The sequence below is a fragment of the Antrostomus carolinensis genome, unplaced genomic scaffold (assembly GCF_000700745.2).
Source record: "Antrostomus carolinensis isolate BGI_N321 unplaced genomic scaffold, ASM70074v2 scaffold7967, whole genome shotgun sequence".
NCBI lineage: Eukaryota > Metazoa > Chordata > Aves > Caprimulgiformes > Caprimulgidae > Antrostomus > Antrostomus carolinensis.
Window position 1 is genome coordinate 84,895 of NW_010325335.1, and position 22,467 is coordinate 107,361.

Consider the following 22,467-nt stretch of genomic DNA (forward strand, 5'->3'; position numbering starts at 1 on the left):
AGAGCTGGAAAACAAAAAAATACAATCCAAAAACATATTTTTTTCACATTCAAAACAAAATATTGAAGCCACAGGAGTAGTAAACTGTGGAAACATTCTGCTCATAAAAGTCTACCACTTTCATTAAGCCCAGAGAGACTTCCTCTCTGTAACCTCTAAGTGATTATGCTGAGAAAGATTTGGCCCATAAAGGTAACCATGGAGAAGAAAAGATGGGGTCAAGCCTATAAAAACCCGTAAAGACTAGACCCCATCATGTAAGGAAAAAGTACAGCTTGAAGACTAGGACCGGTACGTGCATCCAGGCAGGATATGCACTTGCTAAAGCTTTGCCGAGTTCAATAGGGTTTGTTGAAAGGAAACGCTGGCCTTTCTCGTCTCACTGGCAGTGTAAGGAATAAAGAGAACATTTTAAAGAACATGAGTCACCTTACCACTTCTGGAAGCACCTTCTTCGCAAGATCATGGATGGCTTTGATCACAATACATATAGATGACAGGAGGAATATGACACCCAAGATAACACAAGCTCTGGGGAAAAAAAAAAAAAAAAGATTAAAAAAAAATGTTAAGAACGTATTTGGAGTTGTCAGCTCTCCCACTGCTGAAGGATAACACACAACAGAATATTAATAATAAAAAAAAGTCTTAAGGAGCTAAAGATAGAGACTTAAATTAAAAAAGAAAAATAAATGTCCAGTTCCTCTCCAGTTCTTAAAACTTGGACTATATGCAAGAAGACATGGCAAGACCAGATGATGTTTCAGAGTGAGAGAGAAAGACATGTCTCTCTTGCTTGTGATGATTTATCATAGAGTCCTCTAGAGATCTGTTTCTCTTCATTTGTTTTGCTAGGATCTTGCATTAGAAATAGTCAAGGGAATTTAATTTTCTTTACCAAACCAGGACAGATGTTTGATAAATCTGGTCAGTAGCATAACAGAACCTGAAGCATCTGTTTCCTCCCCAAATCTCCAAGAAAAAAAAGATTTTAAGTGCAGATACTTAAAAAAATAAAAAATCAGCAGGTTAGGTGCATCGCTTCATAGGTTGTCCAAGGATCTCTCAACACCCAAATAAGGATCAGAGTCTCATCAGATCAGGTGCTGTGCAGAATTAGACTTTCTATCCCTGCCCTGCAGAGCTTACAATCTAGCCTTATAAAAAGCAAACCAATGGGTTAATGAAGAGAAGATAAAGTAACAGAGAATAATTAACAGAGAATAATTAAGTTTTGTATAGGATGCAGGCACAATGAGGCTTACAAAGCACATAATGCACACCCAGAACTGCACAGTAAAAGAGAAAACTCTTGCTTTTGTTCAGACATTCAGACTGATACTACCCTGAGGTGGAGTTCCTCTTGCTGTGAAATACTACAGGATAGAAGGCTTTGATTTCCTCTACACAAACAATATTAGCCAGTCTATTACAGTACTGATATATCCATAAGTCCATTTTACTAATAGTTCTTCATATAGAAGTCTATTACTATAGATAGATATACAGTAAGAGCAATTTTCATGTTTAAGCATGCAGTAGTTAGGAAGTGAAATCTATATGTATATTTTTTTCTTCAAAAGTTGTACTTTCTCTGTTTGTTATTCAGCACTCAGTACCTATCTGCTAGCTCAGTTTGTGGATGCTATAATTATTCCAGTAGCATGGTACTATTTTCAACAACTCAGACATCAAGCCATAGCCATCTGGGTGGTTGGCAGCACATGTAACATTCCCATTCAGCTCAACCTAGAGACTGCAGCTGAACTGGCATTGCTCTGCCTAGGTCAGAAGACGCAGGTGAGTAGCTGGTCATTTTATTCCCCAACACAAGCAACACTAAACCACGCTGTGGACAATCCACATAATCCTACAGACAAGAGGCTGCCCTTCTACAGAGGAGTACAGACGTACGTAGAGGGTAGCATCCTTCCTAGCAATGGAGCGGTATGCTAGATGAGGTCCTCATCCCAGGTACGCAAAACTCTACCACACTGGTTTTAAGAGAGATGTTTAACTCCTTTGTAGTAAATTGCAACACAGCCCTAATTTTTGTTAAACATAATCTGTTGTAAAAAGTGGGCAGAAAAGGCTTGTGACAGTCTGATTACCCTAGAGTCCATCCCCTAGAATCAAACACAAGAATAAAAATCTGGCCCATCATCAGTGATAGAAGAAACTCACAGGATGGAATCTGTGCAATCCTACAGCAAGACGTGATCATTAAATAGTAATATGGATGGGAGGAAAGTTCATCTCCCAAAAAGAATGAGTAAAATTGAAAATTAGGGGGCTTTCAATTTTCCATTGCATGTTTGAAAGCAGTCCCTATTCTGCAATTGATTCTTTTCAGAGATTTGCAGTTTCCCTCTATCTGAGTGGGTCACCCTACAGAGATCTGTCCAGAGCTGATTGACCTACGTTTGTCAAACTCAGAACTCTTCAGTATGACCTTTATGTATTACTTTTGTAATATTTAGCACTGTCATAAACTAAGAAGCTTATACTGCACAATCCTTCACAAGAGGTTCTGTTGTAACAATTATTTTATTTTTTTGGATGAGGTACAGAAACATATTCTGCTCATTTACCTGGGACAAGTGCAGGCGTTGGGTAATTTGAACACAGAACTGGTCCATAAAAGTTGGCTGACCTGTCTAAAGCCATTTGCTGAGCCGGTGACAGGCTGACTTAGGATACATACACTTCATGCAAGCACACGCTGACATTTCATCTGAAAGCAACACTGAAAGGAAAGCTTTTCCATCATTCCCAGCAAGCTTAAACCAACCTAGTCACAAATCTATGAGTTGGAAACAACAGATTAAACTTCCTTGTGACAGTGACAATATGTATTGCTGAATACCAAGGGTATGGGAAAGGGAAGAGAGCAAAGCATCATCCCCTTCCCTTAGCATACCTTCTATTCCCTGCACGCATCTTCTGAGGATGACAGGCAGATATTCCCTAAGGGCCTGACAAGGGTCTAATGTATCCAGGGAACCAGCACTTGCGCTGACCACTGGCTGGATTGGGTTCTCATGTATGTTGGGGAGTCTGGGGTTATCCTGACCTCTGTAAACTCTCCAACCACCCAAGCCTAACAGTAAATATTTTGCATCTTTGCCTCTGCCAGCAGGTAAGTAATAACTTCAGCAGTCTTGAGCTGCTTCTCTTATACCCCAGATCAGTTTTACTGTGTCAAAAGAATTTCCATATACCTAGTTAACCAGAAATAGCTAAAAGTAGAAATTAAAAAGGAAGATATTAATAACAGTGACAAGGACATTAATAGCAGACAGAAATGCAGCGTGAGGTTTGAATCAGCATTCAGTCATCATATTTAGCAAGCCTAGCATCTCCTTTATACGGTGGCTTATGGAATCCACAAGCATGCAAAATTCATAAGTAATGGTATAGCACTTTAAGTGTAAAAATACATGTTTCCTGTCTTCTTGCACGTATCAATTTATCTGCAAAACCACTGGAACAAAATACTACATAGTGTGTTCTTTTAATCTCATTTGCCAGAAAAATAATTTCTATCTAGGCTGCAAATCATGCAAAATTCAACTTCAAATGTACAAAAATAGAAATCTCCAAAAAATTAATCTGAAATTTTAACTGTAGCACATAATAAATTGTAATTGCTTGTTGCAAGCTTGCTTTATTTTCAAGCCATTAGACAATGCAAACTTTAATACAAGCCTGGTAACTTCCATCTGCTAACAATTACTCAACTGCTTTGTAACTAAATAGCGTTTCCAACTGCACACGAAGCGTGTTAGTGCCAAGGTTGTTGGCAAATGCAATTTCATTAATAACATTCAATTAAATTAGATGAGCCAACTGCCATTTCTAAACAAGTTCAAGTCAACCTAGAAGTACCCACAAAAATTAATGAAAGACGAGTTATACGGAAGTGAGGTTTGACTGAAAACCTTGTGAAGATTATACAGATACCCCTGGCTTGGAATCATCACAGCATAATAAATGCTCCTCAATCTCCAGGTCCCCCATGGTCACTGTCAGCAATTCAGATGTTCTGGAGCAAGTGGTGGCCCACCTATTGCCCTCATATTCCAGAACATTGGTATCTTGCTAAGATGAGGGTACTCTCTGTCCAGCAACAGCCATGATAAAGAGATCTCCACATATCATATGCCACCAGTACCACCTACTTACACCTCCAGCACCTACTGGAGGTCGTGTACTTATTTTACAGCCACTTCTACAGGAGTTAGTATTAAGAGCTTCTCATTCAATATCTACTACATGATTAGAGATATAATTAAAATAATTGATCACTACAGGTTTGACAAGCAAAAGAAAAGATCTAATGAAGAATGCACAACTCTGAAATCTCCCTCAGTTCCATGTAATATATTGCTTCTAAAAAGAAAAAGCAACACAGACAATTTAGTCAAAACATTTTAAAACATAATGGAAAACCATGATTTAATTTTCAGAAACAATAAGCATTCTTCAATCTTTCAGAATGCAGTATAGTTTAAAGCATAATAGACTAACTCAGAAAGGACAAGGTGAAGGCATCTCTCTGATGTCCAGGCAATAATCAACTTTCAGGTCAATAAAGCTCAAAGTTTCAAAAGTTTTTTCTTAGACCAATGGCACTTAGAACATAAAAGTAATTAAAACTATATCATTAAGTTGCTGGAAAAGAGAATTTAGTATTAGAATTTTAACAGTGAAACCACCAAGTCTTCTTTAGTTTGCCATAGGCTTGGTAGCAGATCATGACCTGCCAAAGACACTTCTTGCCGTGTTTTTGATGCAGTATTTCTATCTTAAAATCCAGAAGATAATATAAAGTATAATTCATCGTATTAAAAACAGAACTCATCCATTTTGTCAGTTTTTCAATATAACTTTGTCACAGATGAAACATACTGTTAAATAAGTTGTACTGCAGCCTCAGGCATTGAGAATGAAATTATTTGGACTTTATGCAGCTTTCGAGCTTCAGTTGCTGCTAGTTCACTTCTAGTGGAATTCAGAAACATGATTATGTCTAAACCCCAAAAACTAAACTCTTGGGTCCAATCTAAAGCTTGATTCTGGGTGTGCTATAACCTGATAATTTCCAAAAGACATCCTTTTGAAAGTAGAACTACAACCCATATTCAACCCGTTTATATTTATACAACCCTATAAATACCAATTTTGCATTGCACCAGTCCTGGATATTTCCACTCACACCCATCAAAATAAGATCTGTATTATGTAACTGTAATATGTAACTGTATTACATGACATACAGCTGTCACCTCATCTTTCCCATAACACATTCCCTGTACAGAGCTCTAATAGACACAATTCTTCACTTTGATGACAAATTCTCACAACTCATAAGGAAACCACAAAAGGAAATCTATCACTGTAAGCACCTGACAGTCTTTCACTTAATAAAAAATTTGTTACTTTGCATAAGTTAATGGCTTTTAAGCAAGTAGCTTTGAAAAGTATTGAGATTCAGGGAATTCCATCTCCACAAACTATCAATTTTCAAGGTGCTATTAGTAACTTAACATTTTTTTCCTCTTCTTATCACAAAATTAATTTCCTAAGAAGCTGTCCAAATATTTATAATAATAATTTATAATAGATGCAAATTTATTTGCATCTAGCAGACACAGCAAAACAGCCTTCTAATTCATGGACTTATCCTTAATTCTGCCCTACATTATTTGTTACAATTCCCTACAGGTAGTGGTAAGACTATAATACTGGAATATTTCCATCACAGAACTAAAGACTAATCTCATCCAGATCTCTATGGTAATTAACCATCACAGTAATGAAGGCATTTTACCTTTAGTCAGTCTCTTGCCACACTGACTACTCTTTACATGAGTTGACCCGTTCCAGCCAAAGCAGCAGGCAGCCTGAAGACTGCAGATTTAGACTCTCAACTACTTGTTTTCTAACATTTTGTTAAAAATAAATAAATAACAATCAAGTTACAAATACACCCCCAGTGACAAGCTCTGCTATATACTGCCTCAAAAGAGATCTGGGATAGTATACACAAGGATGACTAATAACAGAGTTTTTCTAACATCAGTTGACTGGTATAAAATAGCCACTGCAAGAGGTTTCCCTTCTTAATTACCATAGAACCATGGAATCATAGAATTGCTTTGGTTGGAAAAGACCCTTAAGATCATTGAGTCCAACCAAAAACCTAACACTGCCAAGTCCACCACTAAACCATGTCCATAAGCACCACATCTACACATCTTTCAAATACCTCCAGGGATGATGACTCCACCACTGCCCTGAGCAGCCTGGTCCAATGCTTGACAATCCTTTCAGTGAAGAAATTTTTCCTAATATTCAATGTAAACCTCTCCTGGTGCAACTTGGGGCCATTTCCTCTTGTCCTATCACTTGTTCCTTGGGAGAAGAGACCTCCTGCTATATTCTGTCAAATGGAATACAGTGACACACTATCAAGGGTTTGTAACGAAGCTCTTGGAAATTACTCCTCTCAAGACAATCTGTTGTCATATGCAGCAAAAGTGGTGCAACAGAATTAAGGATTCAGAAAAAACTAGTGATTTATACAAATACAACCTGCAAAAATGTGTTAACTTTCTCTTAGCAGCTCACAGAGACTTGTTTTGGGGCAGTGGAGAGGAAAAGGGGTCTCACATATTTGGTAGTATGTCTGTTACATCCTGGAACCTATTTTACCACCACACTTCAAGTTCATTAAGATAGTCCCTGAAATGTGATGACACCATGCGGAATAAAACAAAATTGTCAGTAGCAGTCTAATTACTTCCCAGTTTTGTTAACATGTGATACACCTAAAATGCAATATTAAAAACCTAACCTTGTCAAATACTGCACTATTCTCCCACCTTTTTTATTAATTACTGTATCTCAGATGACCTGATCTTTTTTGATTACATGGGCTATTTGTTTTTTGATTACTTTTACCAGTGTAAAGAACCTCACAGAAACACAGAACAGACCAGGTTGGAAGGGACCTCAAAAAATCATCTGGTCCAACCTTTCTTGGGAAAGGGAGCCTAGATGAGATTATCTATCACCCTGTCCAATTGCATCTTGAAAACCTCCTGTGATGGGGACTCTATCAAATCCCTGAGGAGGTTGTTGCAGTGATTGATTGTTCCCACTGTAAAAAATCTATTGTATCAAGATTACTTACTTTATTCATTGAAAACATTGCTTACCTTATTCATGGCAAATATTTTAATAATTTCAGCAGAGCTAGAGAGATAAACATGACAAAGAGAACTGTGAGAAAAGGCATTATAAACCACTACCATTTGTTTTAATATTCTTGAGGGAGAAACCATATTCTCACATTTGTAAAGCTGTCATCAAAACAAGTTTCAGTTCCTCATCCAATTCTCTGACAGTTATGATACTATAAATAAAAGATAATACTGCTAATTCCTACATACAATTCTGCTACCTTCCAAGAGTTGGTTTGCTCTAGTTTATTTTAATTCTGTATTTTTTTGGTTGTTAAGAATCTTAACACGATATGTTTTTTTAAGAGAAATTAGTTTTTCACCATGGGAATAGGGGAACAGTTTGCCCAGCGTCTCCATCCTTGGAAGTTTTCAAGACCTGACAGGATAAAGATCTGAGTAACCTATTCTAATCTCACAGTTGACTCTACTTTGAGCAAGAGCCTGGGGTAGAGAACTCCTGAGGCCCCTTCCAACCTGAATTATCCTATGATCCTATAAATTTTTGTTCAGAAAATCTTTCTCTCTGCAGGCTCTGTCAAGATCTTTCAGCACTAATGGCTCCTAATAGCCCACAGAAAAGGAAATGTTAAAATCTCTACAGGCTGTTTTGACTGCTGGAGTGAAGAGGTAGTGTTAAAACTATTACTTTGCAAGGAACTGTAACTTAGCATTAAAATGAGCTGCAAACCAATAAAAGCAATATGAGCTCTAAGCCCAGGAGTACTGTGATCTTTTTCAGTAAAGCTGAGTAAATCAGTTTTATAATGGATACAGGATTTAATCTCTGAATAAACCCACTAATGAAACCTCTGGAGTTTAAGTGAGAAAAAATTTAAATTATAAAAGCACATAATTTAATAATAACTATAAATGTGCTAATTACTGTTTTCCTATGATGTGAAAGGACTTTAGTATTAGTGGGTGACAGAGTGAATACCACGTATGGAATCATTAGGGGAAGTCATATGGCACAGCATGCAAGGTAATTACCCAAGAGGTTTTTGCTATGTCAGGAGTTAGGAAAATATGTTTGAGCATACAGTATTCATTCACTTTCTAATTCTGTACCTCTCTGTATGTTCTTCTCAATTGTCTTACTGTCTTCTGTGTCTAGCTACATAACAGGAACCCTTTTGTATCTCTTTGCTTTGCTGGTACTCTTGTTTTCATTGTTTCTTCCCATAACCAAACACAAATTACATTCTGTGAATGCTCCTTCATTAATAACTCAGAGCTTGCAATGATCTGCGCCATGTTTCTTCTAGATGACAGGCAGTCAGCCTGTTTAAACAAAGCTAGGCCTACTGACATTTAATATTTGTAATGGGAAAGCTCTGACAGTCTGATTACAGTAACCAAGTATAAAATTCCAGTAGCCAAGTATAAAAATCCAGTCACAGCCAGCCCAAGATTTCTAAAGTGTAGGCAAAGCTGAATGCTGATACTCAAAGGGTGAGAACTCGGAAGGAAAAAGCTCAACCTTTGGTCACCAACAAATGATTTTCCGGTGGCAAACCAGTTGGTTCTGTCCAAAAGGGATAAAGTGGAGCACAATAGAGAAAATGGAAGAGGATTCAGAACTAAGTCAGAGGAAAAAGAATATGGAAAGGGAAAAAGTCAGAGGATGTTTTGGAGAGAAGGGGCTGAAAGCATTTGTTCTGGTTTGCAGTCATTTGGGGTGCCCACAGCTGAGGACATTGCAGATGTGAGCCTCTGCTTTCTCTTCCCTTGATCTCAACTGCAATCCACGTCCTGAGACACACAGCTTTCCTTCTCCTCACAGCTACCTTCTCCACAGCAGCCTCCATTTGCTACCTACACATCCTAATCTGCTGTCACACAAGTGAGGAACAGGAGGAATTGAGGAAGGACCATTCCTGCCACCAAGGAAGAGTATGTAAAGAGGTAGGTGAGAGGCCTAAGCTGCCACGCTAGGAATGTCTGCCTGCATGGCAACAGCCACCCCTGCATACACCCCAGGCACCCCAGGGGCAGGTGACAGAGAAACCTCTATGGCTGGGTACCATATCTCTATGGCAGGAAAGGGTCTGTTCAGTCCACTGCACCCTGTGCCACACGAACAGCTCTGCTGCTTATTGTTTTAAAAAGAGGCATTAAAGTTACCATGCAACTGTACACTAACATTTGTTCCTTGCTACTCATTCTGCAATATTGCTGAGATCATTCTAGCCACATTTTTCATTAAGGTGTGTCCTGGTTTCGCTAGGATAGAGTTAATTTTCTCCTGTTTTTGGTTTCAGCATGGGATTTGTTATGAGAAGAATGTTGATAAGGTACTAACGTCATTAGGTGCTGCTCATCCAAGGTCATTGTGTTTTTTGCTAGTTTGCAAGTGCAAAGGACTGGGAGGGGGGAAGCATAGTAATTAGCAAAACTTGAAACTGGCATTTGGATATGCCAATGGGATATTCCATATCATATCATGTCATGTTCAGTGTATTATTAACCAGAGTCTACTGGCAAGTATGAGATTCTCTTGGGGTTCGCTCAGGCTCACTCTTACAGGATTGCAGTTTCAGGACTGTCTCTGCTCTGGGATCACTAGCTGGGGACAGGCTGGACATTGGTCGGCATATTCTATTATTACAGTTAATATTATTTTATTTCAATTAGTAATTTTTTTTTATCTCAATGCATGAGTTTTCTTGCTTTTAGCCTTCTAATTCTCTCCCTTACTCCCTGGGCAGGGAGAGAGTGGGAGAGCAACTGTGTTTGGCTGCAAGCCAAAGGAGTGAAACCACCACAAGGTGACACCCAAAACTGTGAAGACTGTAAAATCTAACTCTTAAATCCATTAAAGGGCTCACTCTAAACAGAGCAATTACTAGCCATTGTGGCATATTGCTGTAATACACAGGGAAAAGATGCAATATAAGCCTCGGTCTTGAGATTCCTGCTTCTTTGTCATGCTCTACTGCTAATCTGAAGCTTCTTTGTGTCCAATTAGACAGTTATATTGCTTGTTTACATTTGTGCTGTAGCTTATCTATTATCAGGTTTAGTTACTGAGGAGGGCTTGGACATCAAATTGTACAGAATCACAGCTGTTCCGAGCATTTACACCTGCCTGTTGCTGGGTGAAGAGGGAAGAGAGTCACTTTAAGACGTACTTTAAAAGGAACGAAGTGGGCTCGCTATTCATCACACATGTTCCATAATCCACCTCCAACTGCCAGAATCCAGATCAGCATCGTTACAGCTACTCCTTTTTCTCACCATAAAAAAAAAAAAAGAAGCTAGATTACAAAATAAAGAGAACTCAAGTAATAGTCCAAATTATCACTGAAATCTGATTTCTCAATTATTATATTAAAAAATATACTGCATTATCACATGGTCGAACCTCTTCTTAAAGAACATGGAGGGGAAATGCTGTGTATATCCGAGACTCGGATTAGCTATACTAGGGATCCATTTCATATTGAAAATGTTACAGACCTTCTAAAACTTTTATCATCAGGGTATTTACATCCTTTAAAATCTCACAGCTGAACTGCGGCAACAGTTCCATAAATAATTTGATACTCCAGCTATTATGTATCGGCCAATAAAAGCTAACAGACATTTCTACAACTTAAGAGATTTTGAAAACTCTTACAGCCTGTTGTCTAGTTCCTGATCAGCACAGACTGTACAGCTCCACTCATGGTACACCTGCTTTATAACCACCCTCCTGGCTTGTGAAGAGCTGATCACTGCTCCTAGCCTTGTAGCAGGTGATCAGAAATCCTATCATTCCCCTGAAGACTTCTGAAAATTTCTGTAATATTCATTTTTATGATGATTATCAAATTCCAGTAAAAAATACCACCATAGCCCTGATTTTATATACATATCTCCATGTGTAAATAGTAGGCAACATACACAAATACTGCCTAATCAACTACCAGTGAAGTAAAATGAAAGGCTTTCATAAATTAAATAGTTTTTGGATCTAACTCCAGTAAAATCATTGCCAAGTCGACAGATGCCACACTTTTAGAAACAGATTTTAGAATGTATAAATATATACGTTTGCTATTTCATATTTAATATAAATTCTATACGTGATGATTTTATGTGAGTACGTGCATAAATGTATGCATACATGCATTTCTGCCTGGATAAGAGCAAAGTTTACAATCGCTTCACTTTTGCCTGAACATGGGATAATGGATTTATGGAGAAGTGATGAAGTTTAATAAGTCACCCTAATCAAACACCTCTAAAACTTGTATCTAGCACTGTACCTGGATGTAGTATTTTGGCTAAATATTTCAGAAGAAAGAATGGGTTAGAAATTTTCTGTGTGGTTAAAAAGAAACTACGTTTCTCCTCCTGTAAAGCAGATATCCAAGCACAAGTTAACACTTACTTTGCAAACTCTGCACTGTGCTCCACTGGGTAGGAGAGACATGGATGTGCCATGTGAGGACCAACTACTGGTAGCTGAGAACTAAACAAGAGCTGCAGAGGTAGGTTCTTAGCTATTTGCAGTTTGTAGGCTACTTCCATGCATTTGACACTTTTCCACATCACTTAGCTGTTCCATTCACTCATCACAAAAGAGTTTTCCTCTAGCCACAGAGGATTGCCCTGAACTGTGGGGAAGTGTGGATTTTGCCATCTGTGCTTCAAGTCTCTTTCGTATATATGGTATAGATAAAATTATCCACAGTTTTTGCAATGTGACTGATATGTTGGGCCTGAATTGAGAAGATTATTTTCATTCAACACAACCTAAATAGACAGTGCTCATTTAGTCACGCTAACCAGTACAGCAGAGCCAATCCACACATGAAAATGTAAATACAGTACTAATACTGAAAATTAGGGGGCTTTTAATTCTGTGAACCAAGAGAGAATATACCCTGCAACCATGCAGATCAGTACGCTCTCTTATTTGAATCGGAGGGAAACAAATAAAGGCCAGACCTAGCCTGGCAGTACGACAGCCATTTCCTCCCATAAAAGGCAGTTTCTAATTCTTTTAAGCTTTGGGTGGAAGAGTAGGATATGTCACGATCCCCATATTGCATGCCTAAATGTAATACACATATATTCAATGCAACTTCCATAAGGCTCCCCATGACCAAACCCTGGGCTAAATATTCTCAAGTTGTGTAATCTGAACATAAGCAAGAGAACAAAAAAGGCTACAATTACTTTGGAAGGAGAGGCAATGGTGATGGCTCTTTACAGAATCTGCACAGGGCAGTAAAAACATAATAAAAGGCAATTCCAATGATCACCCTCAAAGCAAAAAATCACTGGCAGGATCAAAGTCTCTGGAGTGCCCTGGACTAGACCATAAGTAACTGTACAGAGACTATAGAGCAAAAGTAGCTTTGCAATTTGAAGAGATAAAGTAGTGCAAAGCAGTAACGTAACATTTCATGAAGTCATGCAGCATTTTTCCCTAACAAGTGAAGAAAGATACCATGTACATGTCTGATGTCCCATGTCTTCCAAAAAAGTAAAGGGCAGAACAACAAAGTCTCAAAGGAATATTTATCCATAAGATGCCCACGCTGACAAAGGGAACACAACAGCAAAGGTCAGTTCCTTCAGGTATACTCAAGTCAGAGTGGGTGTCTACTCACCAGACACAGAGTAATACAGATGATTTTATTATTGCTGTTTACTTAAGTCTCAATTCCAGAAAGAAGGTAACTAAGCAACTGGTAAGGGTTTCTAATCACTTGACTAGGCTTCTCCAAAGGTCACCAGCCTAAGAAGATGTAAGGCTATAAAAGAAAAACTGTTCAAAGCTGTATCCTTCTGCTTGATAAACATCTACCTATTCATGTCAGTATTTGAAACACTAATATGCCTACTTGCTGCACTGCCTCATTTTCCTGAAGAGGCTACTTACAATCAAAACTGACTGTGTGAAAAGATAACTGACAGACAGTACATACCCAGGAGGTATCAAGGAACCAAGGAAAGGGATTGGAACACTGGTAATGTTGTAGTCATTGAGTATTATAAAAAGGCTGTTGATATCATTAATATGCTTCATAAAATGTTTTTAAATATCCTGATTCCCATGTCACACTGTTACAAAGCCATAACTTTCACCCCTAATACATGAAGTCCTAGGAAAGTATCAGAATATCCTTGTTTACTTCCTTCCTCTCTTCATTATATATCCCTATGTAATGGATAATCCATATATATAGATATAGACCTGCTTGTGGCCAGCAGGTTGAGGGAGGTGATTCCCACCTCCACTCCACTCTTGTAAGGCCCCACCTGCAGTGCTGTGTCCAGTTCTGGAGCCCCCAACACAAGAAAGACATGGACTGGTTAGAACGAGGCCAGAAGAGGCCACGAGGATGATCTGAGGGCTGGAGCACCTCTCCTATGAGGACAGGCTGAGAGAGTTGGGGCTGTTCAGCATGGGAAAGAGAGGGGTCTGGGGAGATCTTATAGTGGCCTCCCAGTACCTGAAGGGGCTACAGAAAGGCTGGGGAGGGACTTTGGACAAGGGCAGGGAGTGATAGAATAAGGGGTGATGGCTTTAAACTAGAAGAGGGGAGGTTTAGATTAGATATTAGGAAGAAATTCTTTACTGTGGGGTTGGTGAGACACTGGAACAGGTCACCCAAGGAAGTTGTGGATGCCCCCTCCCTGGAAGTGTTCAAGGCCAGGTTGGATGAGGCTTTGAGCAACCTGGTCTAGAGGAAGGTGTCCCTGCTGATGGCAGGGGGGTTTGAACTAGATGATCTTTAAGGTCTCTTCCAAACCAGACCATTCTATGGTATCCACATAGTGGATTCCTAGAGTTGTGTGATAACTGAAAACTCCAGTGAACCACCACCAGGTTCTTCTTTCACCAGACATAAAAAAGGCACAACAATCCTGAGCACTTATAAACTGAAGCTATGTGTACACACAGAGGTTAGAAATAAGATGTTCACCGTTACCATTGAGCTTAATTAAACACAGGGGTAGGGTAGTGAAGGATGTAAGAGATTTTCCAATTGTTGCATCCAACATTCTAACTATGAGTCAGGTTTCCTATTTACTCCATCCCTGATGAGTAGTCAGATATCTTACTTAGAAATTGCTTTTAGCTCAAACTAAGTTAGAAATTCTTGGATTAAGCTCTTACAGTTGTGCTCTTCTGGTTGTCCAAGTAGATGAGAACACCAGTTCATTCTCCCCATAGTTTAAGAACCTACTAAAAATCAAATCTTCAGGACAGGTATTTTTCACTTGGCCAATGGGTTCAGCATTCTGACAATATCAAATCCAGCTGCCACAGCTGAGGTACAACATACAGAGATGAAAGTTAAGTTAAAGACACATAGCAAAGTTTTCAGATAATGTCTAAGTGCAAAGCTGCAAAGACCACAAGACCTTCCCAATTCTTGATCCATTGCTTTTAAACCTAGCATAAGGTGAGAAAAGATATGCAAAATAAATACATGAGCAGCGATATCTGAAGTCACCTACTGTTTCAGGCAAAGTGTCACCCCACCCACAAAGAAAGAGCACTCCAGAATCTTACGCTATCCCACCGAGGACAGGAATGACTATTTTCTCCTGGCAAAAAGCCTTCTCAGCAGCAGGTGGAGGTATGACAGATATCTGCAGCCTTGTCTGCCACGCATTAGACTCTAATTCTTGTTATTTTAATAATACTGCCCATGTTTTGAATGACATTTTCACCAACAGAAGGAAAAAAAAGGGATATATCTGCATTCATTATGCCTTATGTCATGGCAACATAGAGCACCATGAGTTCATTAGAAATTATTTGCCCATGATACAATTTAATTTTCTTATTATAGTAATAAAGGAAAGAATAGCTGGAGTCTGACATATGCAATAAAAAATTAAAAAAATAAAAAACCACCAAAAACCCACAAAACAAAACAGTGAAAGAAAAGTGAGCTTTCTGCTCTTGGCATAATCCAGAATGCTCATTATCAGTAAGGTTTCCTATTTACTCTGGCACTGGGTTAAGAAAGACATTGACAGACTGGTTCCTGAGAAACACTGAATTATAGAATTTAACTTGGTACCATCAACAAAATAATACATAATAAACACCAGCTGCAACTGTCAAGAATCACTGTGTTAAATATGCTATACAGAGTTAGTTTTTGCAATACTGACATATAAGCTCAAACAAAACCCAGCAGCCAAATAAATCCTAGGAGCAATGGATCCTATGGGCATAAGCAGATACTCAGTCCTGCGCTGCCCTGTACAGAAACACAAAATTGCAGCTCTGGAATGTAACCACAGGGATATTGCTCTACAGCCTCAGAAGCAGCACTGCCCCATTTACTGCGTTTGACCTGAGCGGGCTGCCAACTAACTCTATTAACTTACCGTGAGCAAAGTCCTGTTTTCCTGAGCAGAGGATATTTCCTTTGTTCACTGTTTTGAGATCTTTCCACCAACTATACATAAAAAGCTCTGTCTTTTACAGCTTTTTCACAAGGCTGTGCACCTGAAGTTTGTTATTCTGTTTTCTCCATCTTTCCTTCTTTAGTGGTATTTCTGTCTTTCTTCTCGCGCACATTCCAGCACTCCAAAGTCCTTCATTCCTCAATTTAGCAGATCAAACTAGTTACTAGTTCAATCTCTCCTGAGACATTTTTCCAGGTCCTTAATGCTTCAGTCTTTTAGTAACAAATTACTTCTACAGGTATTTACTGGGTTTATTTATGCACATGAAAACCCACTGTTACATCAATTTCAATACATTTCTTCCTTCAACAGAATTTAGATTTGCTTCAGCAGCCCAATAGCTATTGCTAAAGATTTACTAAAGGCCAGAATATTCAAGAATATTTGTACACTGGTTATGGAGAGGAGGAAGGGGGACCATTCAGATTTCTCTGCACATCTTGACCGGCTCAGTGATCATTTAATGTTCAAATCACAAAACGGAAGATTGGATTCAGACAACCTTTAACCTGACAACCTGCTCTAATCAACCCTGCTTTCAGCAGAGCATTGGACTGATGACCTCCAGAGGTAGCTGTCAACCCCAGTCATTCTAAGGCATAGTGCTGCACAAAACTCTTGCCATAATGTAATAAGCTGCACCTGGCCCAAAATGCACAGGTAGTGAGTGGATCTACTATATTTTTACAGATTATCAGCTCTATGTAGTTTATCAGCCACATCAGAGTATATTTCTTCCTCTTAGTTTCTCCTCTTATGAAGAAAAACAGGGAATTGCAAGAATTTTATTTTGGTCATAAATTTTCATCTTTTGTTGAGATTCAGAATTATTTCTCAAGTTATTTCAGCACTCTTTTCTTTCTTGGATTTCTTGATCATTGCTTTGTTGATGATTTGTTAAGCACCTCTAAGCTTCCTGCATGTTAACTTAAAACCCAGCAGATCGTGCTGAGCAAATCAAGCAGTCATGAACTATGTACTGACTCTCTTCCCAGATATCTGTAGTTCTTCTCAATTCTTGCATTGCCTCAAGACCTACAATTCTTTGAACCACTCTTTTAAAATAGATGAAAGTGTAGTAGTCTGTTTTTACCCTCTTTTGTTTGACTGCCAAAACAGAAAGATGGTAAAGTGTGAAACTATTCAAAAACTACCAGTGACAAACACATCAAATGTTCATCCCACTCCTGCATACTCTTTCATTAATGACACAGCCAGGCAGTGTCATATATGGCCTACAATCTTACAGTGGTTTATACCTGATCTTGGTGAACACTCATTTTATTTTTCAAAGCCACTTGTTATATTTAAAAATAAAGCATAAAAATTGCATCATAATTTCATCATAATTTAAGACATAGCTTGAACATAAGCAAACTTAAAAAAAGATTCTCATCTATAAAAGACTTGAAATGCCTGCCAGCTTTAGCTTCTCAGGCCATCAATATCAAAGAATTTTCAAGAAGGACAAATTGCAGAGGATGTTAAAATATTTTGCAGTGACTACATGTGAACCACCATGAGAATCAACAAAGACGTACATTGTATAACTTCGGTCACATATACACTGAAAAAGTACCTTCTCATCTTGCCCCAGAAAATGACAGAAATCAAACAACCTAGTAAAAATGAAACCCATTAAACTGAGTTAAATTTATCAGGACAAATTTTCATTTTAGTTTTAGCACTACACTTCCCCTGAAGCCAAATGGAAATGCATTGGTTCAGTTTAGCAGAACTCAGCACAGCAAGCAGTTTTGTACTGTTCATTCTGAGTACCAGCCCATGAAATGTTGCATCTCTAACTTCCATATGGCTACATCTTAAGTAAGATTATGCAGTTCTTTTACATCTAAGCATTTTATTCTAAGTATTTTAGCCATAGCACATTATGAGTCAAGCTCTATTTTATGTGTCTTTTTCTGGGGTTTTGTTTTTCATTCTGTCTTTATGTTCTCTCTCAATGACGTCCAACAGTTAGGACTGGATCTGACGTTGCCCTTCCATGAAAGGCTTTCCACTGTTTTCAACAGATTTTGGATCAATCTCTTCATGTCAAGTTTATGAAACAGGAATTTTTATAAATTTGCAATACATCATGAATTGGTAATTCCACTTGGCTTTTGTCAAGGAGCTCGGGTTATTTTCAGACATGTTAGGATACACAGACAAATGTAATATCTAAATTAATAAAAGACAGACCTATAAATAAAGAAATAAACTGAAGTCTCGCTGGCACACCTTACCCTACTGAAGAGTGGCATTGCGTTTGCAGAAACCCAGAGTTTTGCACCAGTTCCTGCACTAAGGCAAAGCATGGCTGGGCACACAGAAACAGGAATAACACACAACATGACCTAAGCACCAAACTGTCCAGGAGTCTGAGAGCAAGACTTCCCCACTGAGGCACTGGCACACAGAAAACAAGGACCGTGAAAAACCAGGTGTAGTTATAGGGATATATGATACAAAGATTATTTACAGGGTAAGCAAGCAGCCAGGAGGAGTCATGCAACATTTTCCCAGCAGCGAGGAAAAATAATTACAAGCAGTCTTTCAAGCAAGATATTGATTAAACACAACAGGAAATTAGAAATGTGCCTCCCTCAAAAATCTGACACAGTAAGAATTGCCTTAAGACACACAACCGTCTCTTTGGTTGTCAGTTCTATAATGACTCTCCCATCAATTCTAGAAGCAGAGGGATAACCAGACTGCCTATCCAGTGATTCATACTCCCAGCATATGGTAACCTTCTTTCACTCAGCACTGATCTCATAACGTAACCTCAGCTGTCTTCAACTAGGGGGCACGGCAAGTAATTCATTGACTTAATTTAGCCTTATGTAAAGCAGAGGCATTATATGAAAGCAAATTAAAAATGAACATAAAAAGTAGGAAAATATGTTTGCTATTTTGCTTGTTCACTTTACTGACTTAGCCATAGGGATATGTTGATTCTTCTTTTGTATTGGGATTTATTTTCTCTATAAAGTACTTTACAAGGTTCACTTGAAAAAGCTCAACAGAAGGAGATTTCAAAAATATGTTAATTCAATGTTGACAGGAATCTCTGTGGACGCCCACAAAAGCAAGATACTCAGGAAATGTCTGTTAAGATCTCCAAATTTGTGCAGGAAAACTAATTTTAATCACACATTTCTGGATTTATTTTTATGAATCAATGCCACATCCATCTTCCATGCCCTTTTACTCCAAACTGTTATGTATGAAGCCCTGCCAGAAAGGAACTCACAGAGCTGGCAAGCTGTTGCATGAGCCTGAGTTAATGCACGTAAAAATACTGCTTATTGTTTTCTCAGTTTTTAGGAAAGGGCTACAAAGACAAGTTATAAGTCCCCTCTGTGTGGTTTGGGGTTTTTTTATTTATTTGCTTGATCTTACGAGTTATGTAAAAGCTCAGTGTCATCAGGTTTCCCTTCTTGTAGAAGGGACTTCACTAGAAGTATTGCAGAACAAAATACTTTATCCTCCTTTACTGTAAAACTGTAGTCCCTTGCAGGGGATATTTGAACTATCTTCAAACAAGCCAGATGGAATACTGCTGGCAATGGCAGCACGGAACAAAACCAAAGCAGATATACGTACTGTAATTGTCCACCTATATATACTGAAAATTTGAGTAAGAGGTTAAAGTCTTCCTTATACACTAGCCTGAGCAATCCTTGAGTCGATCTCCACCTCATCTTGGCTACCACAAGCGTTGGCAATAGAAATGCTGCACAATGCACAATGATGCAGAGTATAATTTCTACTGTGATCAATACTGCACTGCAAATTAAAGACTTTTTCCATAGGATCTACATAGCAAACATTAAATATGCTTACTTTGCAAGCATATACTTTTTTCCGTAACAAAGACATGCAAGTATTGATATACTCTTACTTACCAAAACAGCAATAGTTCTGTAACAAAAAGGGTGTCTATATCTCTTTGTCCAGCAGTTATAATAAACTGTGTCACTCTGCTATCATATCACTAAAACAGGCTCAGTCTTATCAGATGTTCTGTAATATCAACTAATAAATTCACTAGCAGTTGAAGTGATTTACATTCAAAAAAAAAAGGAGTTCATATTCCAATTTTGTTAAGGGAAGCACAAAAATAACACAAGCATAAATATTTAAAAAATACTCTAGCAAGAATAATGGAGTAAGATGCAAAATAAAAGATTTTAAAATCCATTACAAATAAAGTTCACTTGATACAGATGCTGCAAGAGAGGAAAAAAAAAATTGCAAAGCCCTAACAATTACTATCTTGGCTAAAAAGAAACTGAAAATCACAATCACAGGGAAGTTTGCCTAAGGAAAGGCTGCATGTTTGGGACCAAACAGTAAGTTGGCAGAAGGAAAGAATACTTGCTAACATGACAAAATGTTTTTTGTCAAAGCTCTGGAACCAGTAGTATCATAGCTTGACAGCAAAAGCTCTGCAGGGTTCTACCAAAGCCAAAGTAATTAAGTGTACTTACATGTACTCCCTGTGTGCAGAATGCACAGCTGCTGCGTTGCTGTAACGCCACAAAACTATCGCTGATGACAAAACATCCAGGGTAGCATCAAACTGAAAGAGATACAGAGTCAATTGTTCTGTGGGCCATTAAGTGTGCCCTGTGCTAACAGTAATGCATTTACTATCCTGCTACACAGGCACAAAGCAGCTTCAAATAAATCATTTTAATGAAAGCAGGATTTACATTTATAAAACCGATCTTCACATTTTTGCCATGTATTTTTGCACAATGATACACTTCAGAGCTCACAAAGTCAATCAAGGGATTAAAAACTTCTTATTTGTAATCCATCACCTGAGGAGAACTTAAGGAAAAAAAAAAGCCACCACAATCTGCCACTGTGGCACCACAAGAGTTGAAATACTAATGATTCTTACGTAAAGACTTTTAAAAAAGTTGATTGAAAATGCCTGTCAAGCATTCCTTTTTCCTGCAAAGTCACTAATTTTCTGCAATAAAAGGTTCTGTTTCAAACCAAGAAAATATTAACTTTTTTTCAAAATCCCATTGTACCCAGTTTTCATATTATTTTATAACATCAGCAAAATTGTCATGTTTGTATTTCCAGCTAATGAAGACATGATGTCAAGTAACACCAAAAACCAGGCTTGTCCCACTGAAAGAACTTTCATCCTTAAGCCAGACTTTCTATGGAGTCAATCTAACCTTCAAATATGAAAACAAAAGACAAATTATTTGAAATAAGTCATTTTGCTTTTGGTTAGGAATTTTTAGCTCTGCCACTAATTAGGAAAGTCATCACAACTACTAGAGAGGAAACCTGTCATCCCAAAGTCAAAAGGAGTTTTATCATAGACTTCAATAGGAAATGGGTCATGCCAAGTTCAGAAGGGAACTTCAGAATTTGGCTCGAGTTCAACAACAGAACTTATTAAGCTGAGAGATTTTGTATGAACAAAAACCATATCTGGTGAATAACATCTATCAATGATGAGATATAAATATTGATATTAACTCCAGTATAAGATTTAGTAGTCAGAAACTGAAAAAGTATAATGAAAGTATCTTTACCCACGGTATAACTTCAACAATATTTTTTCTAATCCATCATTGACTTTGCACACCTTGCCATGAACTTACATTAAGGAAAAAAAAAATACAGTATTTCATGTTCAGAAAAAGCCCATGAAAAAAATGGTAGAGAATATTTAAATTGTATCTCTACTTACAGCAAATCCAAATGATGATGCACTGTATCTCATTACGGAGACAGCTAAAGGAAAGAAAATATTATTTAGAATCACTGTAAATCTTTTTTGTACCCTTTCTTCTTCTCTTGTACGAGAGCTATGAAATTATTTTCAACATGGCCTTAGTTCCACCCAGTTCCCACTAGAACGATCTGACCAGCACTTAAAAAAGGTCTACAAGAAAGGCCTTGTGCTGCTGGAAATGGTTAGGTCACTCGAGAGATGCTTTTCTTTCTTCCAAAACCAGAATCACAGAATCGCAGAATGGTGGGGGTTGGAAGGGAGCTCAGGAGATCATCCAGTCCAACCCCCTGCCAAAGCAGGGTCACCCAGAGCAGGTTACACAGGAAAGTGTCCAGGCGGGTTTCGAAGATCTCCAGAGATGGAGACTCCACACCCTCTCTGGGCAGCCTGTCCCAGGGCTCTGGCACCCTCACAGGAAAGAAGTTTTTCCTTAAGTTTGTCAGGAACTTTTGGTGTTCCAGTTCGTGCCCATTGCCCCTTGTCCTGTCACCAGCCACCACCAAAAAGAGCCCGGCCCCATCCATTTGGCCCCCACATTTGAGATATTTATAGACATTGATAAGATCCCTTCTCAGTCTTCTCTTCTCCAGGCTGAAGAGTCCCAGCTCTCTCAGCCTCTCCTCATAAGGCAGATGCTCCAGGCCCCTCATCATCTTTGTGGTCTCCACTGGACTCTCTCCAGAAGATCCCTGTGTCCAGCTTTAACTGAGGAGCCCAGATAATGGGGCAGACCTCAGTGTAGTATTCAGAAACAGTCTGTTTATGAAACATGCGGCATTTCAGATGCAGATTCGAGTAAAAACATGTTGAAACCACAATTTCAAACTCAAAACTTGACATGTCTCAAAGTGTTCCCTGCTCTAGCTAGGCATAAAGGTCCACCTGAACTGGCTGACATTAAACTCTACAGGCCCATTCAGATTTCTTGACTACCACCTTTTTGAAGAAAAAGCATAAGGGTAATTCACACAGCCCCAAGAAATGCTTCAAATTCCATCGGATCAGTGATTTCCAACC

At 38.5% G+C, this 22,467-nt stretch overlaps 1 protein-coding gene across 1 annotated transcript in view; it reads right to left on the reverse strand.

The window, feature by feature from the left end:
* Positions 1-22,467, reverse strand: part of TMEM163 (transmembrane protein 163) — a 45,536-nt gene that overhangs the window by 20,865 nt on the left and 2,204 nt on the right. Inside the window, exons 2-4 of the mRNA XM_010171169.2 lie at positions 21,406-21,449; positions 20,174-20,265; positions 435-531 (exon numbers count right to left, since the gene is read on the reverse strand). Of these exons, the coding sequence (XP_010169471.2) occupies positions 435-531; positions 20,174-20,265; positions 21,406-21,449 (233 nt within the window). The remainder of the gene's footprint in view (positions 1-434; positions 532-20,173; positions 20,266-21,405; positions 21,450-22,467) is intronic.